Here is an 18738-nt window from a genome sequence, read left to right as displayed (position 1 = left end):
AGTCAGGACTAGCATGGCTCAAACAAGAAGTTACATACAAAAATGTCCATTCAAATATTTTGTACACTCACCTGCAGCTTAAACAGAGTATTAGCATGGAAAATTTTGCATAGATTTACAAATTTCTTAGTTTATATGCCTGATTCCAATCAAAGGTATCAGATATTGCCATTTCTACAAACTATTGCCTGCAATCTGTTTAATGATATTCACCAAAAAAGACAAAAACAAACTCTTCGAACTGTGTTGCATACTTGCATAGCAAAATTACAGAAGAAATTATAAAAGCTGAACAAAGAAGAATAACTCATGAGGCAACAAAAGGTTACCTCATAACATGTCTGGGCTTGAGCAAGCTTGAGTTGAAGATGATAGCATAGTCCAAGACTATGCAAAGCTGTTCCAACCCTACATTAAATTAAAATATATATAAATTTGACGAATGGCCAAATTTAGGATACCATGTATTTGGTGTTTCAAAAAATGATCAAGCATAGAAACACATTGAGATAGATAGGAAATTGATTTAGAAACAAGCATTCTTCCTGTAGGCTGTAGACAATGCCTTACATCTGCTGCTTTGTCCCTGAAACTTTGCATTTGGAATGTGATGGCTATCGTGCTAAAATGTTATAAGTTTGTCAAACCTATAACTTCTATGGCACTGTGCTCCAGTCCACTTGTGTGTGCGACATGCCTACAGCTGTAATAGCACTATGCTCCAGTACACTTTTGTAAGTATGTATTGAACCTACTCTACGGCTCACAAATAGTACCCCTACAACTTCTATGTCTGGACTATATTTCTGTAAGAAAAACACACTATATTTTCTGTAATCAAACTTAGTACCCCTTTTTTGGTAGGGTCCATGTGATATAATGTCCCTGGGGCAGGCTGCCATGTCCCCCTCAGGAGAAGGGGAGAGCTAGAAAAGCATCAAGCAGGATCAGAGCAAATCATCAAACAGAACATTCAGGGTTCATCTTCCTGCTTCCATGTTTCTGCTTGCCTCCCCTCAATTCCTTGCTAATCCCAGTCTATTTCCTCTTGGGTTCCTCAATTTTTACCAGGTACCAGTAACCAAATAACATAATAGTCCATGATAGTTGACAGCTCAAACATATCCAAGTGGTAACCAAATCAAATACTCTCGCTGATCAGACCAGATTATTGTTTGCAATCAAGTAGAGTAGTACTACAGCAGTTGGTAAACTCTGGCTACAGTGGTGTAAACTGTGAACTCTGAATCCAGAAAAATTGACACTTACAACTCGAAACAGATACTGCTTATCTACAATGAATTGACACTCTGCATGATGTCGCAGAAAAAAAATGAAGTCTGTAATGTACCGTATATCATCAGATCCAAATGATTCCTCCAGGATCTCAATTGCTTCAAAATATAGTAGTTCAGCTTTCTCATACTCCTTCTTTAACCTATAAAACTCTGCCTGCAAAGTTCAGGAAGAAAAAAGGTGAGGTTAAATGAATGTCATTCATTTAACCCGAGACTAATGATAAGAGCAGTTTATGACCAGCAAACAAATCCAGTTAAACTAGTAGTTCAAACTTGTAAGCTTGCAAGCTTGCCCAATTGTGTGACCCATATGATGCAGTGGGTAAAATAAAGGCTGGCAGAATAGAACAGTACTCCAAGGGCTTGATTGAACATAGAACAGCAGATGAGAGAAAAAAAATAATGAAACTCGTTATACAAATTGAAAAACAGAACTATGGTAAAGCATATAAACTCAGAAAAATTATCAAAATCAGCTGAATCACAATTTTTTTTATAACAGAGTCAAATCTGTCAGGTAAATGAACAATAACATAATATCAGACATCTTGATTAAGGATTCAACATAAATACTGCAGATCGGCCTGAAAGATTAATAACAGCACAGTGCACTTCTGTTTTCAGAACATAATAAAACTAACAATTACCAGATTGTTAAGGGCTGACGCGACATGTGGATCTCTAAGTCCAAATCCTTCCTTAGCTTCTAGTAGAGCTGCCTGGAATAACTTCTCAGCCTCATCCAATTGTCTCTACAAAATAGACAGACAATGTGAACATCAAAATCATAACTTTTATTTCCTCAACCTCTCATAAGGTGTTTGATTACAGAAATATAGCCCAAGTTTTATTTCATTGATCAATTCCAATATAATAACTATGTAGGTAGTGAACTACGAACTTGATGTTATTATATTGACAATATAATAACATCAAGTTTTGGTTGCCGTTGTGTTTCATCTTAATCGTGGCGGTAGTCTTCGTTCATGGGATTGATCCCTCGGTGATCAGTTTCATGGACATGCTGGGTTTTGTTTCACGCTTTCGTTTACGTTCCTGCTATTTGCTAAACTCTGTAATTTCGTTGCTTTGGTAATGAAATTCGCCAATTCGGTCTTTACCGGTGTGGGAAAAAAAGGTAGTGAAACAAGGGAAATGCAGTTCATAACAGTTCTTTCAATGGAACGGTCTTAAAAATGTCTCGCTGGCCCTATGAAATCTGTAGCAAGTATAGCAAGCGAAATTTGGAGTTCATTTGCAGAGATAAAAAGGTAAATACGAATGTGATCTTCGCATCCCGTGTTACAAGTTCGTAGATGCATAAGTTGTGTACTATTAACATATTAAAAATTACTAAACTGATGCTTTGTATAAATAATTGTCCATAGCAATATGGTAGATGACTTATATTACAGTGATATCACATAACAGCAGATGACCTAATGGTGGAACTGAAGGCATACCCTTAGTTTCCCACACAAAACATGCACTGACAAGGTTCAGAAAACCAGACAAGTACAGGAAAACTAGGGTAGTGTTCAATAGTTTGACTTCTGCATTGTTCATATGTAAAACAATTTCAGAAAAAAAAATGCACAACCTATAAAAAAAGTAGGTTCTCTCAGAAACATCACAGATCCCAAAAGTTATCTGAAATCAAGCTAGGGATAATGTGTTACTTGCTTTCTGGAAAAACTCCCGCCCATTATCTGTGTAAATTCTCCATTTGACCGTGTGTTCGTTTGAGACCACTGATCCATCTTCAATCCGTCGTAAACCAGCAGCATTTCCCTCAGCATGCTCACTAGCTGCAGCTGGGCTAACTGAGTCTTCCTGGGCAAATGCAGAGCCGTTGCTCAAACCAAGAAAAAAGGCTGCAATAAGATTAATTTAGTACTGCAAACAATAGTATGAAATTAACTTTATAATGTCCTTAAACTAAAATAGTAATGTTCTTTAAAACATCAAAACACCAAGCGCAATGTATGCAGGTAAGTCAACTTATGGAAGTGTAAGGCTGTCAAACATGTACATAGGTAATAACGGAGCTAACAAATGGTAAAGACTGACCCAATGGTCAAACAAGTTTTATAAAGCGACAACAAAAATAAAAAAATAATAATTGGAGAAGCTGCGAAGCTTAGTATGGTGAATATAGCTTGATGAAGGGTATCATATTGTTTTGATGAAGGGTATCATATTGTTTCATTGATTAATCCAAGCAAGATTTGGTGTCCTAGCAAAGATACAAGATGTGCCTTAATTTTGTTATGTCGACTGGGTGCCAAATTCACGTTGAAATTCCTAGTACACTCCTGTTTGTTTTATCCTTTAGTTGGCTTCTGGAGACCACGAAGGTGGCTCTGGCTGCAAAAAGTTATGTTTGTTCTGAAAGCCCAAAGCTGGTCTGGAGGGGCTGTTAGTATATTTTGTATTGGTAGTTAGGATTGTAATCCGGTATTGCTATATGAGGTGTCTTGCCCCCCCCCCCCCCCCCCCCCCAAGTCTCTATACTCTATATATACCATTCAAGAGGCTCAATGCAATACATCCCACACATTATACACAATCCTTCCTGCCTTCATGGTATCACGAGTTTATGGTTCTGATCCTAAGCCGAGGCTTGCGCTGCAGCCGCCGCGCTGCCCCCAGGGAGATCACCAGGGCCAGCACCCTTGTAGGATGGTTTTGGCCCTAGTGTCGAGCAGCGATAGATCGTCAGGGTGGCTCGCCGTGGGTATTGATGGACAGCTGCATTACTCATTGATCCACCTCCCCTCTCCCTAGTGCCGCTGCTGCCGCTAGCCAAGAAGGAGGCCCTTGGGCGGCCAATCATCACGCCATCATCATTGGATGCCGGACTATTGCACCGTCACCCAGGCCCGTGGCCATCATCAGATCTGCTGCTGTGTTTCCTTTCTTTCCAATCAGAGATCAGGATTGTGTTGCCCTATCTACCGATCCCTTGGCGCTCGATCGTTGACTCTCCCAAGGACAAGGTCGACGTTGTGTGCCCTCCTAGGCATTAATGACGACACTCATGATCAAACCATCTTTCCGGTGGCCGGCTATCCAGGATGGCGCCTACCATGCTACCGGCCCTCATCAAGCTAACTAACCAATCTGAGTCCGTGCATACTACTGCCACCTCTGGGACATCGCCATCAATATTGTTAATGGATGACATGTGAGCGCTTGTTGATACGTCCAAGTAGCCCCATCTACCTTCACCATTCAGTCAGCTCATCATCATGCTGCGGTTCATTGGTTAGAAGCTAGTTGTGTGCCTCTGTTGATGCTTCAGACTTGCGCCTCCCTCCACGGCTTTGATCACATCCACATCGCCCGCGGCTATTTCAGCTATTTCAGTGATAGAAAGGTATCGTCTGAATGGGCTACTCATCGGTCTCCAAGCTCAGCATCTGCATTGCGACGTCACTATGGGTTGTTTGGCAGGGCTCCAGCTCTGAAAACACAGCTCCAGAGCAGGTGCTCCACCATGGAGCAGCTCTACGGCGGAGCTGAGCTCCCACCAAACTATTTGGTAGAGCTCCAACTCTGAGATGGACGGGGACCAAATTTTTTTTAAAAAAAAACATCTTCTTCCTCTCTCCCGATGCGGCCATGGCGGGCATTCCTGTGCGACACTGGGAGGGGACACGCGCGCGACAGGACTGGCAAGGGAGGGGCGTTGGGAAGGGGCCACCGCCGGGAGGGGCGCTGAGGAGGGGTCGCCGGCTGCAGGCCGGAGGTGCCACACATGGCAACGGCATCGGTGGAGAGGGGCCGCGATCAACAGGGGAGGGGGTGGAGGCGGGGCGGCGCCAGATGCAAGTCCACGACCGGCGAGGGAGGGGCCGGTGGTGGGCACGCGAGGGCGGGGCGGGCTACGACAGCACTCGCGGTGATGGGAGGAAGAGGTGGAAAAAAAGAAATCAAACAGGTATGTTTGTGTGACGGATGGCAATGGTGGGTAATTTTCACCAACTCCACGAAATTAGATTTCACAGCACCTCTTGAGGTGCTCCATGGATTTGGTGGATCTAAGAGCTAGATCCAAGTTTTTGGCAGATCTAGAGTTCGTGGAGCTAGGGCGTTTGGCTGGAAAAATTAGGAGCAGATCAGTTTTTTTAGGATCTGGAGCTGCGCAGAGCTCTGCCAAACACCCCCTATGACTGCAGGAGATGTTAGTCTTTGACTTCTTCTCCAGTATAACCAGCAGCGATACCCCTACTACGACTGCGGGGAATGTTAGTATATTTGGTGGTTAGGATTGTAAGCCTGTATTACCATATGTATCTAGAGATGTGTTTTGCCCCCAAAGTCTTTGTACTCTATATATACCGCTAAAGAGACTCAATGCAATACATCCCACGCGTTATACGCAATTCTTTTTGCTTTCAGGGGCATTTGCTAGCTTCCAGTGATGATGTTTTGAGGGGCACTACGTTTTTTATACATTTCGCTCATCCAAAAGCTTATCCACAAAGACAATTTCAAAAGAGGGCTTTTACCGGCAGCCACAAAATTCCAAAAGCTTTGGCTCAAACAAATAGACCCTAGCTACACAATAAAATAACTGACACAAGTCAACTGTCCTCATCGACAAATACCTTGTACTCTTTTGGAATTGTGATACAAGCACTGTGCATGTGGGGCACAATCAGAATGCACAAACTTGAAGAGCGACTACATGGAATACAAAATAATAAAATATGTAACCAGAAGTGGTACAGAAAACATACCTGCGTGTCCAATCAATACAGCACCAACTGATGAACCCAACTTGTGATGCCATTGATGTTTGAAGTTACCATTACTTGCAAAACCTAAGGCAAAAACGTACACTTTTTAGAGCAATTTGTAATGGGAAACTGAAGCAGTATCACTCTAAATTGCACTGGAAAATTTAGAACAACCAGAGCATTGTTCAGAGGTAGTAGGGGAAAAGTTCGATTCGTTACTGCTTTCAGCAGCCCAGTTATGAATTTGCAACGAACAAGCAATAGCTATGTTTGATTTGAGAACACAGTCCATGAAATTGAAAATGTTATATCACATCGCAGATATGAAAGATGTTTTTTTTATGGTCCGCCGCCAAAACTATCTACCTGAGAAAACAACTGCCATCTTAAAGAAAGCAAAAATCCTGAGCTTTGGGGACAAACGTCAACAGCATATCACCCCCAATCATGGCCACAATCTAGCCAATTACAACTATAAACTTCTCATTTCAAATTAAGAAGTACACACAGCATTGAACGCTAATGAGAACTCTGACCGTGATTAAGCAAATTGCCATTAGCAACAGGGTTCCGTGTTCTCGACGGGATGGAATTGACACTCACCGGGGCGGAGGGTGCTGAGCGGTCCTTCGACGCGGTCGGCGCCGGATGGGCACGACTGCGTGACCAGAGCAGCCTTGGCAGCGGGGGTTGGGAAGAGGCAGTGAGTGGCTGCGGCGGGCTGGAGGAGGGGATGAGGGATGCGGCGGAGAAGGCGGAGGCAGGCGGCGGCCATGTGGGGGAGCCTTGGAGGGTGGCGGCGGCGTCCCAGAAGAACGAAGCCCTAGGCGAAAAAGAAAAGTCAAAAAATGCTGTCAGAGTTACGGGCCAGGGAAGCACTGGCCAACAGAGCCCACCTGAACAGCGATGGACCCACCTGCAGGAGAAAGGCTAATAATATAGCCGAAGCCATCCTAGCACCTCGCTAGTATAATAATGAGCCGGCTTATAGCCCACTTGTTTGTCTCACAATATTTCTTGGTTCTTGTGCACAAGCTCGCTGTAAGTTTACTATCCACTTCTCATCTCTCTCCTCTACCTCAGCATACAATTCACTTACAACCTCGTACTATACTTGCTCTAAGTGTTTTATGTCACTCACTCCACATGTTGTTGTCCTTCCCTTCTCGGAGTCAGAGGTAGCGGGCACCTACATTGGGCCTATTTAGTTCTGCCGGGGTTATGATATCCCGGGTATCTCAAGGCACCGATTAATTAGCTGCTTAGGTGGCTCACGGTACACCAGCTAGTATAAGCCCAAACGATCGAGGCCCAGCCAAGCTAAGTAGACCGAGCCAAACAATAAGGCCGAAGCCTACCATGCCCCCTTCCCTCTGCCTTGGCTACACATTACGCAACAACTCACGACCTCTTCACTATCACGACCCCTAGGAGGGACAGGGAAAGATCGAGTCCCGCCAAGCACTGACCCCGCAATGACCGAGGGGACAACAGTCACCTCGTCATCCCTGCGCCACGTAGTACAGACAAGACAACACCGCCAAACGGTGATGGCCAGTACAAAGACCCACCGTCCAAATATGGTCCGACAAGACATATGTATGATTCCATCGACCACGGGATGGGATCCGCAACGGTGGCCTTGACTTAGAGGTTACTCAAGCCAAGCAAAGACCACGACCCTGGAGCTCGGGGTTGTACCCACCAACTCCACCAATAGCAAAGCGATCGGCGACCCAGGGACGGCTACTAACTCATGTACGACGTCCTTGGATGATTAGGAGGCGATGGCGAAGGCCACGGCAAGACCACGTCGCGCAGGACAGTTGGCGAAACACCACCATGCCCACAGTGCTGCCATGATCGGCACTGTAGCACCACATCACACCACGCCGTGACGTGGGCACAAGACCACAAGACAACGTTACTTGCAAGCCAAGTTAGCTAGGCCCCCTCCCTCAGGCTCATGACCCCTCGGTCGGGAGAACCTCCTTATTTGTATGTGACCTGGCCCTGGACTCTATATAAGGGTAGCTAGGACACCCTTTCCACCATCTTCATCTTGACAATTCTTGGGCTCTCAAAGCTTTTCTTCGGGCAGCCCGTCTCCTAGCTCTAGCTCTCCTACCTCTTCCACCATTCTTGCACCCCCCATTATAAGAACTTTAAAGCATTCAAGCGAGGAACACGCACTCGATCATCTCTGAGACTGGATGTAGGGATCTGGCCTAAACCAATATAATTTCTCGTGTCTTTTGGATGCTACCATCATCTTTCTAGAGCAGCGCGATGTTCGTATAAATTTACTAGCTGGATTACAAAACACCGATAGTTGACGCGCTAGGTAGAAGAGAGTTGCGCACTCTCGATTGTTGAGAAGGAAACAATGGCTCCTCGCACCATTGGTGGATTTGCCTGCGTAATGGCCCATGGAGGCCACATCCATCATGGGAACCCCAAATTTATTGGTGTTAAAGGGCCAGCGCCCATGTCTACCTTCGGTCATGGCCTGGACCTCCACCCCAGAGACCTAGACCCCATGGCCTACGACGGGCACACTCTCAGAACTGCCCTCAGAGGTTGCATGCCAGAGTTCACCTACATGTGGGGCCAGTACACTCTCTCATCACTGGCCATGGCCAGGTCTTCCACTCAAGAAACCAGAGGCCAATGGCTCATGGCGAACTCACCCTCAGAATAGCCCTCGGTGGCCACACCCTTTTGGGAAACCATGAGATCGTCTGCACCGATGGGTTGACGCCCGTCATCGACCTCTACCCCATCCAAGCCCACCGCATGGGAGCTTTGAATCTAGTTGTAGAGCCAAGCCCTAAGCAGCGTCTCCGACACTGATAGAGCGCGATGAGTCTGGGTGCACACGAGTGACGAAACCATCCGCCACCACACGGCATTGTCATTAGTGATTAGGTGGCTGGCTGGTGCCATGCCTCACTAGGCCAAGCCTAGAACTGGGGCCAAATCCCCTATGACGGACTAGCCATCCATCACGACATTATGAACTATCGGCTTTCACACGAAGGCACGCGCATCGGAGGAAGCGGGCCCTCTAAGCACGCGACCTGCTATGGTGAGCGGACCAAACTATGTTGCCCTTAGAACCCACTTCCACAACGATAGGTTGCACTAGCTCTTCATCAAGAGCAGCAACCTCACTTAGAAGCAGAGACACAACGACTATGACATCGATATGGCACGAGGACTCGTGTATCAGAATGCATAAGCCCTCTCAGCCAAGGGATTCAACAAGCCAAACACAAAGAAGCCATCCCTAGGGGCTCACGAGCCCACCAAGGACGATGGGCCAACAAGGATCAACCCAAGGCTACCCAAGGGGTCAACCTGCGATGGCTACGACTGCTTCAAGCGATAATGAAGCATCCTCACTAGCTCACGGCCTCAAGACCACGACAACTCCGCCATGAACATGCTCTTGGGGGCTCACTGCGCCCCGAGCAACGACAGCCTGGTCCACGATAGCTTTCGATACATCAGTTAGTCATGTCAACTTTGACCTTAGCATCTCTACCTATGCACATCCACATACACATGTAACTTGTTGGTAGTTACAGAAGCCTAAGAGCCAACTTGTCGAGCAGACTAAAGAACATGATACCCTCATATTCCACCCAAGTGTTGCTTAACTCCAGAATGACCTGATATAACTTGTGCTAACAGCTAGACATGACTCACTCACGAGGGCTACACATATAGGCATGCACAAATCGTCTTGAGGCGTAGCATAGCTTGTCATCATCCCAGCGACCCATTTTTGAGTTTTCTCTAATCGCGTCCCGTGCCATGACGAGTCAGCGATTTGTTCCTCAACTGCTTGTTCGAGAGGTCGCTCTGACCAAGCCTCGCGGACTAGCTCCAAAGTAAGGTCAAGTACCCATGCACGAGTTTGGGGAGGAATAGGGCGTAGTCTTGCTCGAGGCAAAGGAAACGAAAGGAAATAAAATGCTCGTCCTCTATTCGCTTTCTTCTCGCATCGCACTGGATCTACGACCTTTCCCCGACGTCTTACTGCACGGTTGAGTCACATATCTTTTAGCCCTACGGGTCGGCCCCTAGGATAAAACACACACCTATGCACACAAGGCTAAGGGGAACCGCGTACATTCCTAGCTCAAACTAGAAGAAAATGAAGAAACAGTAAAATGACAAATGAATGTGCCGACCACACACCATATATACACAGAATCCAAACATGTTCATTACAGAAAAAACCATCCACACCCAAACATTCACCATAGAAACCCTCATATACCAGAAGTCTAGAACTACTAGCAGATGCATGCGGCTAACAACTTGCTCGCAAGGGCCTCTGCACCACGAGCGGTGACACTCTACCGATGGCGAGGACATCACTGTCGGACTTCCCCGATGCGTAACCTCGCCCAACGGCATCAAAATCGATGCCACCATAGTGCGAGCTGACCGATGTCAAGGCGGCATGAAGGCCACAATGAACTCCCTCAACGATCAGGGGATCCACTTGGAGGTGGGCCTCGTCAAGACTGGCACCGAGCATGACATCACAAAGAGCCTGACCAAAGTCAGTCAGCGCTGCCAGTTGGCCGCCCATCTCTAGCACCTTCTAGTTCATGGTCGCCTTCTCCTCCTAATCTGAGAGTGCCCTCGCATGTAGCCCTAAAGAAAACAACTAGTTCACGACTAGATACAGCAATAGAACAAAAGTGCGACATAAAACAGAAGGGAACTTACCGCTACAAGCAGAGCATAGTTCTAGCATTTAGCTTCAAGACATTGATGCCCCTGCTTGACTTACTGTAGAGCAGCTCCAACCGAGGTAAGCTCCATCTCTTAGATGGCCAACACATCCTTGAGACCATCCACTTAGGACGTCAGAGCCTCGATCGGGGACCGAGCCCACGCCTCCTAATGGAGCAGTTCCTCCTTTGTTCTCTAGGATGCCTCTAGCTCCCTGCGCAAGCGTTGTGCTTTGGCCTCCACCACATCAGGTGGCCATGGTTGATGGCACTTCTCGCCTATGCCTAATAAGCCAAGTGCACAAACCATGACTTCTCCATCGAAATCTTCGCCAGCCTTTGCAGAAAAGAGAGGCGATTAGACAATTACAGCAAACCCAAAATGAGCATGGCAAAACTAGAAGACAAGACGGCCTACTTGTGCCTGAGACGCCACCTCATCGGCCATCCAACACTGAGCCTCCATGCCCAGCTGGGTGATCATGGCGATTGCATCACCTATGTTGGACAAGGTTGCTAGGACCCCCTCGTGACTCTAGGAGGTCAGCTCCCTTATGGATTGCTCGGCCACATCATCCACCACGAACTACGCTTCACTAGAGTTCGTGGGATGCGGCCACATGAAGAAGTCCCCACCTAGTTCAAGCTCCTTATGACAGACAAGAGCTGTCATACTCTGGCCATTAGAAGCTACCTCCTCAGGATGGGGCCAGCAATAGGTGATGAGCCCACGCCCCCTCTAAAGAAACTGCTCGAGCATGGTCTCCTGCCATAGAGGAGCTCTCCTCAAGGGGCGAATGCAGGGCCATGATGGGAGGAACCTTGGCCATCATCCCCAAGGCAGTGCCGCCACCTGGCGACTCTGGCTATGTGGAAGGGCGTGCATTGCGCCCTGATGGTCTTAGTGCTATGATCCCTAGGAGGGGCTCTCTACACTGCCAATATTGTCAGGATCAGACAACCGAGTATTATCAATAGTCACCACAAGGAAGAAATCAAAGAACAGGCATACCTAGTGGAATGTTCCATAAAAGGCAGGATGATCCGCCTCTTCGTGCATAGTTCCATAGGAGGGATCACAATAGGAGGCACAACCGCTAACGCCACTAGGCCAGAGGCTAGCGAGGCACTCCTGGTCATGTCGGCAGCGCCGATCTCTTCCACACCATTGTCGACCTCTAATGTCCCCATGTGGGGCACTGGGGACATGGGCGCTTAACCACCATGTCAGTGAGAAGGTGCTGGAGGAGGTCTTGGTCCTCTCCCCTAGGCATCTCTAAGAAAGGACGGCGAACCTCGCCGTCCGCCTCGGTCGCGGCACCCATCACCACCGTGTCCTCAACACCCTCTCCTTGGGCTAGAGCCTCGAGCCCCACTAGGGAAGGGTTGTCTAAAGCCATGCACAAGGGATCCTGGCCGCCATTGACGGTGGTGCAAGGGTGCTTTGGGCTCGGCCCCCTTAGCGGTGATGGAGCCGCATGCTTCCAAGCGAAGCCTTCCTCAGTCACAATGTTCGCCGAGCGGTCGGCGCTGCTCGACCCGGTGCCATTGCCGAGTCTACATGAAACTTTGGGGGTGCTTCGAAGGGCCGCCAGGTCCTCATCCTCAGAGCCTTCCTCATCATCGTCATTGTCATCATTCGATGAGGAAGCTCCACGCCTCTGGCGCTCTATGTGCTTCATCACCCTCTCCCACCTAAGGCATTTCCTCTCCTTGGCGGCCGCCTTTTCCTAGGCAACACGCTCAGTGCCCCTAGGGCAAGGGAGATGGAAATGGTGAAAGTTTCTAATGGCTAGAGGGGGGGTGAATAGCCTATAAAAATTTCTACAATAACACTTAAGCCAAGTGGTTAGACAATTAAGCGGTGAAGCGAGTGTTGCGCTAGCCTACTAAAAATACAAGCCTTCTATCCACAATTCTAGTTCCTATGATCTCTAATTCACACAAGAGGCTAAGTCACTACTCTCTAAGTTAGTGAGCTCTCAAAGACTAACTAAAGAGCCTCACTAACCACTAGACACGACACAAGCTAGATCTCAAAACTAATTACTCTAAGGCGCTTAGCTACACTAGGAATGTAAATACAAGAGAGGTAGTGAAGTTATACCACCATAGCAAGAGATGATCAATTAATCGATCATAATGAATACCAAAGAAATCCTCGGAGACAAGATCACACAATGATTTTTCACCGAGGTTCATTTGCTTGCAGGCAAGCTAGTCCCCATTGTAGCGATTCACCCACTTGGAGGTTCACATGCTAATAGACATCACACTCCTAACCCATAATCGGGTGCTTCACAACCAACACAAGATGGGGATCCATAAGCTACGAGCAATCCACTAAAGTACCTTTTGGCTCTCTGTCGGGGAAAGGTCAAGAACCACTCACAATCACCACGATCAGATCTAAAGACAAGCACCTTCCTTTGCTCAATGATCCTCGCTGCACTAAGCCATCTAGGTGGTGGTAATCACCAAGAGTAACAAGTGAATCTCATAGCGAAACACGATCATCAAGTACCTCTAGATGCAATCACTCAAAGCAATGCACTTGGATTCACTCCCAATCTCACAAAGATGATGAATCAATGATGGACATGAGTGGTTGGGCTTTGGCTTAGCTCACTAGGTTGGCACCCCAAAAGAATAGATTTGTTGGCCTCTAATTAGGTGTTTTTTGGGGCGACCGGACCCATAGGTAGGGTTTAGACCGGACTCTCCCGCCTGGGTCCGGTTAATAGATCACCGCCACGTGTCCCCTCCTATGAATACTAAGTGTCGATCTCCAACGGTCAAGTTCTCCTGCGCACACACCTCCTACGGACTAGACTCACCGCCAACATGACTATTGGTATTTATTAACTTGTCACTTATTTTAGTAGCCACCTAATGTTGTTGACATTCCTTAGCATCACTTTTACTAAGTTGTCATACCTAGCGATGATGCCAGAAATGCTTGTTGGTACTATCTAGTGCCACTTCTAGAATGACACTAAGAAGTACTTTAGTATTTCATGTGACTAGAAAGAATCTATATAAATGAAAGGAATCTGCAAGTGCACATATAATATACCATTGTGGCACTTCATCCGGAAGTATTCCAGGTATCGTTATTTATTTTTTTTGCCACAGGGAAGGACGGGCAGTTGGAATATATTGATAACTCATATGTATGATGGAGAGATTAACCATAACCAACTTCTACTCATAACAGGGGTAAGTCAAGAGATAAATATATGTGAATGGTAAATAATAACTAATCATTGATCACTCAGAGTACTTCTTTCTATGGCATTAGCGTGGCTAAGTAGAGTATTATAGGAATAATTCCTAAGTCATTCTTAATTACAAGTCAAGCATACGTTGATTAGTGTAATTACACTTTGTAATCATGGTTAAGATCAACTTCATATCTACACATAAGGGATATTACTAAGGAAGATTAAGAACAGAGCTTGTCTTCCTTCGTAACTAGATCCTACTTGTCCTATATTCGGGGAGTGGACTACAAAGGACTCAATGGGAGTTTCACATCAGCGATCTACCACATGGCCCAGAATATAGAGTGCATCCGCAGGTAAACAACATATAAGCACCATGCTTACACAATGTCGACCACTCACCCCTTGATCCATGGAGCGAGCGCTATACAAACTTATGCTTGAACATAATGATAATCTAACTATACTAAGCATATAATCAAAGTAGACGATGAACATTATAACTAGGAACATGAATGATATGAAGAACAATGTCATAACAATTGTAGCAAACATATAAAAGTAATGAGAGATACAAAAGAGAGGGGGTACAAAAGCTATACCAATCCACGCTCTTGACACAATCAGGAATCCAAGCGAAGCTTGGCTCCCTCTAGCTCTAGCCTAGCTAGCTATGCCCTATAATATGGTGGAGCTCTAAGGATGATTAGGGTTTCTATCTTCTCAAATGACTTGATCAGGGGTTGATATGTAGGGGGTGGCAGGGGCTGGTATATATAGGCCAAAGCATCAATCTTGAGCCCTCGGATCAAACCGACTTGAATGGATGGCGTAGATGCAACCTAGAAGGCGGTAGAGAACTGACTTAGCAACGGGAGGCTGAGCGGTGGGCCTAGGGGGCCAGCCATTCTGTAAGGTGGGACCGACCAGTCCCACCTGGTGGCCTCTCGCCCTCCACCATGGTGTGGTGTCTTCTGGTGTCTTCTAGATCCTTCTAGTGCTATTTATACCACAAAATAAGCATGATTAATTCTGACATATAGATCCACCTTGACGGTTTTTTCTGAATAAACCCTGCTGAAAACATAGATTCACCAAAACTCATGGAATTTGTTAGTTTAAAACCCTAAACTTTTGTTGGTGATTATATTCATGCCCTTATACATGTTACATTGATGGTTTATAATATTTGTTAACTACTATCAACAACGACCGCACCTAGCGAACCCCAGGGTCCGATTTGATCCAGAGAGATCTCGAGGCACCTAAAGACGACCAGACCCGGTCCAACGCGCATGACCAAACCCGAAGTCAAGTCTGATCCTCACAGCCACCTCACGCCCGCACGCCAACTTCACTATGACTAGACTCAGACGCACCAACGACCGGACCCACTGCTCCCTAGGTCCGATCAACTCTAGAGAGGCCAAAACCTGACCGGACCTAGTTTGGTACTCGTGACCAGACCTAGAGCCAGAGTCCGGTTCACCACAAGCTACCATGTCACCTCCAATCGCTTTAGCCCCTACATCACCACACAATTAGACCCTCGTGCCAAGGTCTAGTCATGCCGCGTGCCTGGGTCCAAAGTACTCGCTTCTGCGTAGCTGAACCAAAGGAGGGACCGGACTCTGCCGGCCTAGGTCTGGTCAACCCGAGACCTAGGTCTGGTCTGTAACACCCTAGTGTTAAGCATTGCATTTGGCACTTGCATTTCATGAGCATAAGCATCATCCAAGCATTCATGAGCATGATCATATGAAGTTTCATTTCATTCCCCTTCTCTTTTTATCACAAGTGATGTTGCTTATATACTTACATATGCTTGTAATCATGTATGACCAATGTATGAAATGGTTGTGAGGTCATGAAAACACCTTAGACACATCTAGGATGGTAAATGGAACAATTTTTGTATTCATGACATGAACCAATTTTGCTCATAAGTGTTGGTTTACTTGGAAATGCCATTTTCATGATGCTAGTTTGACTAAAGTTGAACAGTAGTTTAGAGAACTTGCATGTCTATGTGACCTAAATAAAAATTGTAGTTCTTGTCATGAGTAACAAACTTTATTTAAGGGTCATGAGCTAATTTAGTGCCTAACATAGTCAAAAATAGCTCCAAAGTAGCAATGAAATGTTGTTTGTAATAGAAAATTTTGCCGAGTCCTACACTAGTTTTTAGTTTCAAAGTAGTCTACTTTGGAGCATTGTAGTTTGAAAACCATTGCAATTTAGACAAAACTCCTTTAAGCAATCTTGTAGTACTTATTTAGCTCTACACTTTGTATTAATGAAGTTTTCACAAATTCACTACGGATTAGGAGATTTAGGGGCTCAAAGATAGTAGGTTCATTTAACTAAATCGGCACTTAGCCGATTTCGACGCTGGCTGGCATGGCCGGTCACACACAGGCTGCAACCGCCACCTGGTGGCCGTATGCCAGTGACGATCCCACCAGTTAGGCCAATGCGAGCAGTAAAACGATAGCGATGCGCCCTCCCTCCTCACTCGCCTAGCTCTACCTCTCTCTCGCTCTCGCCGTGCCCGAGCAAAACCGCAATGCCGCCATCGTCGCCATCGAGCTCCATCGAGCTTGCACGCCACCACCGCCATGCCATTGTTCAATTCCTCATACCCACAGCTCCACCGCACCCTGCTCCACCCAACTGACTCACCCTTGCCGCCATCTGAGCTTAGGTGAGGTCATAGTTCGCGTCGCCATTATCGCGGCCATCACCGGAGCACCACCGAGCTCGCACGCCACCGCCGCCACACCATTGTTCGATTCCTCACACCCATAGCTCCACCGCACCCTACTCTACCTAGCCGACTCACCCTTGCCACCATCTGAGCTTAGGTGAGGTCACTGTTCCCATCGCCATTACCATGGCCATCATTGGAGCACCGCCGAGCTTGCACTCGCTGTGGCCGTGCTCCATCGAGCAGTCTCGCTCATGCCTTTCTCTCATTAGGGTTAGCATAGGGTCATGTCTAGCTCATGCCATGGGCAGTCGAGCCAATGTCGGTGTGTCGGTGCTAGAACGTAGCTGCTCACCACCGCCATGCCATGCATGTAACCAAGCTTCACCGTTGCTCCACCGTTGGCCTAACCTAACCCTATGTCTCCGCTAGATCCCAGTAAAAGTGTAGCCGAGCCCGTCCGAGCTTGCCATGGCCAGAGATGACTGGTGCACCACCGTGCAGCATCACCATCCATCATGGCCACCATCGAGCTAGCTCCGGTGAGCATCTAAGCCAATCGAGGGCACCCGTAGATGCGGAATGAGTTGGGGAACTCGTTGGTGATGACGCTACCATCGGTGACCTCATCGTCAGTGAGTTTTTTTGCCAATCAAGCCAGTGCTATGCTCTATCTCATTGGCACATGGGGCTGAGTTAACCATGGGCCCCTGCTATCAGTTGTAGCAGGTGTATATACCGGGTGCACCTAGCTGTAGCGCCCGAATGGAAATTGATTTTCTTTATTTATTTTTCATAGATTTTATTGCTAACTGGCAAAAATTATATCTGGATCTAGGAGTATCCAAATGGGGTGAACCAAATTTTATTAGATTCATCTTGAAGTGTACTATTTGATAAAAATATGAAATCTACCACTTAGGGTATTTTTCTAGGAGAATTAAATTGAGCAAAATAAGTGCATTTAAAATAGTTTCTATCTTGTAAATTGCATAACTTGAGCTAGGAAGGTTGTAAAATTGTGATTCCAATTTTACTGGTCTTGTGTTGACATGCTCTAGCTAGAAAAAATATTAAACCTATAGTAAACATACTTGAAATATGGTCTTCCTATTTAATCTTAATTAATTGCTAGTTTCTAGTGAAAATAAATGGGGTAAAAATACATAACATATGATCATATAAATTTTTACATAGAATTATCATTCTAGGAGGAAAGTAAGAAAAATATTAAATCTATTGCTTGACACTTTTCACTATGTTAAACTATTTTTTTTCTAAAATAAGCATATGTAACTTATCATTTTAGTAGAGGTGGATATACTTATCCAAAAAGCATGAAATTTGTATAGTAGACTGTTAGGGTCATTTGATAGCTACTGTAATTGTTTTAGAATTTATTGAGCATTGGAAATATTTATCCTTTAAATCCCCTTATTATCTAAGGAAATTAATAAATGAATTTAAATAAATTAGTTATGTTTAACCATGATGTTTTCTATGGTGCTTGTGATGCATATGATCTATAGATGTTATTAGTTAGGCTTGGAAGTAATTGGTTGTATGCAACTAGTTAATTATTGCTTTATAATTCAACTAGATGGCTGCATGTATAGTTTCTGTTGTGGTGGTGATTTCATGATGATAATGATCTTTTCTGTAAAGATGGTTAATAACAAAGTTGTAGATAACTTACTTATATACCTTGTGTTAAATTTTCATAGTCATAGGTCCAATGTTTTGAGAATTATGGTTTTTGGAAATCTGCTATTTGAAATGCTTGCTCTCTTGATAGATCTAATAGATTGAATTGTTTGACCCAGATAACTACTGAATCACGTTAAGATGATTAAAACAAAGTTGTAGCCAATTTCATAAGATTTTCAGAATGTTCGCAACCATATTATTTTGATGTGTATAACTCTAGTTATGGTCAAAACAAGTGACTACTATCTTGTAGTCCTAAAAATGATTTACATAAGTGTTTGTTTAAGTTACTTGAGAAGAGATATG

General features: G+C 45.6%; 1 protein-coding gene across 5 annotated transcripts in view; it reads right to left on the bottom strand.

Moving 5' to 3' along the window:
- The window catches only part of LOC136494598 (uncharacterized), a 44848-nt gene extending 37926 nt beyond the window's left edge, over positions 1–6922 (bottom strand). For 2 of the 5 annotated variants that reach the window (XM_066490753.1, XM_066490755.1), the window contains exons 1-6: positions 6647–6921; positions 6044–6127; positions 2982–3172; positions 1946–2050; positions 1352–1452; positions 330–408 (exon numbers count right to left, since the gene is read on the bottom strand). In XM_066490753.1, the coding sequence (XP_066346850.1) occupies positions 330–408; positions 1352–1452; positions 1946–2050; positions 2982–3172; positions 6044–6127; positions 6647–6818 (732 nt within the window). In that variant the 5' untranslated portion in view covers positions 6819–6921. Of the gene's footprint in view, positions 1–329; positions 409–1351; positions 1453–1945; positions 2051–2977; positions 3173–6043; positions 6128–6646 lie in introns of those variants that run through there. The other 3 variants (XM_066490754.1, XM_066490756.1, XM_066490757.1) reach the window with 3 other exon arrangements.
- Between the last annotated feature and the right edge of the window lie 11816 nt (positions 6923–18738).

Source organism: Miscanthus floridulus, chromosome 11 (genome assembly GCF_019320115.1).
Source record: "Miscanthus floridulus cultivar M001 chromosome 11, ASM1932011v1, whole genome shotgun sequence".
Lineage (NCBI taxonomy): Eukaryota > Viridiplantae > Streptophyta > Magnoliopsida > Poales > Poaceae > Miscanthus > Miscanthus floridulus.
The sequence above is the reverse complement of the archived record's forward strand: the minus strand, read 5'-3'. Positions and strand labels throughout refer to the sequence as shown.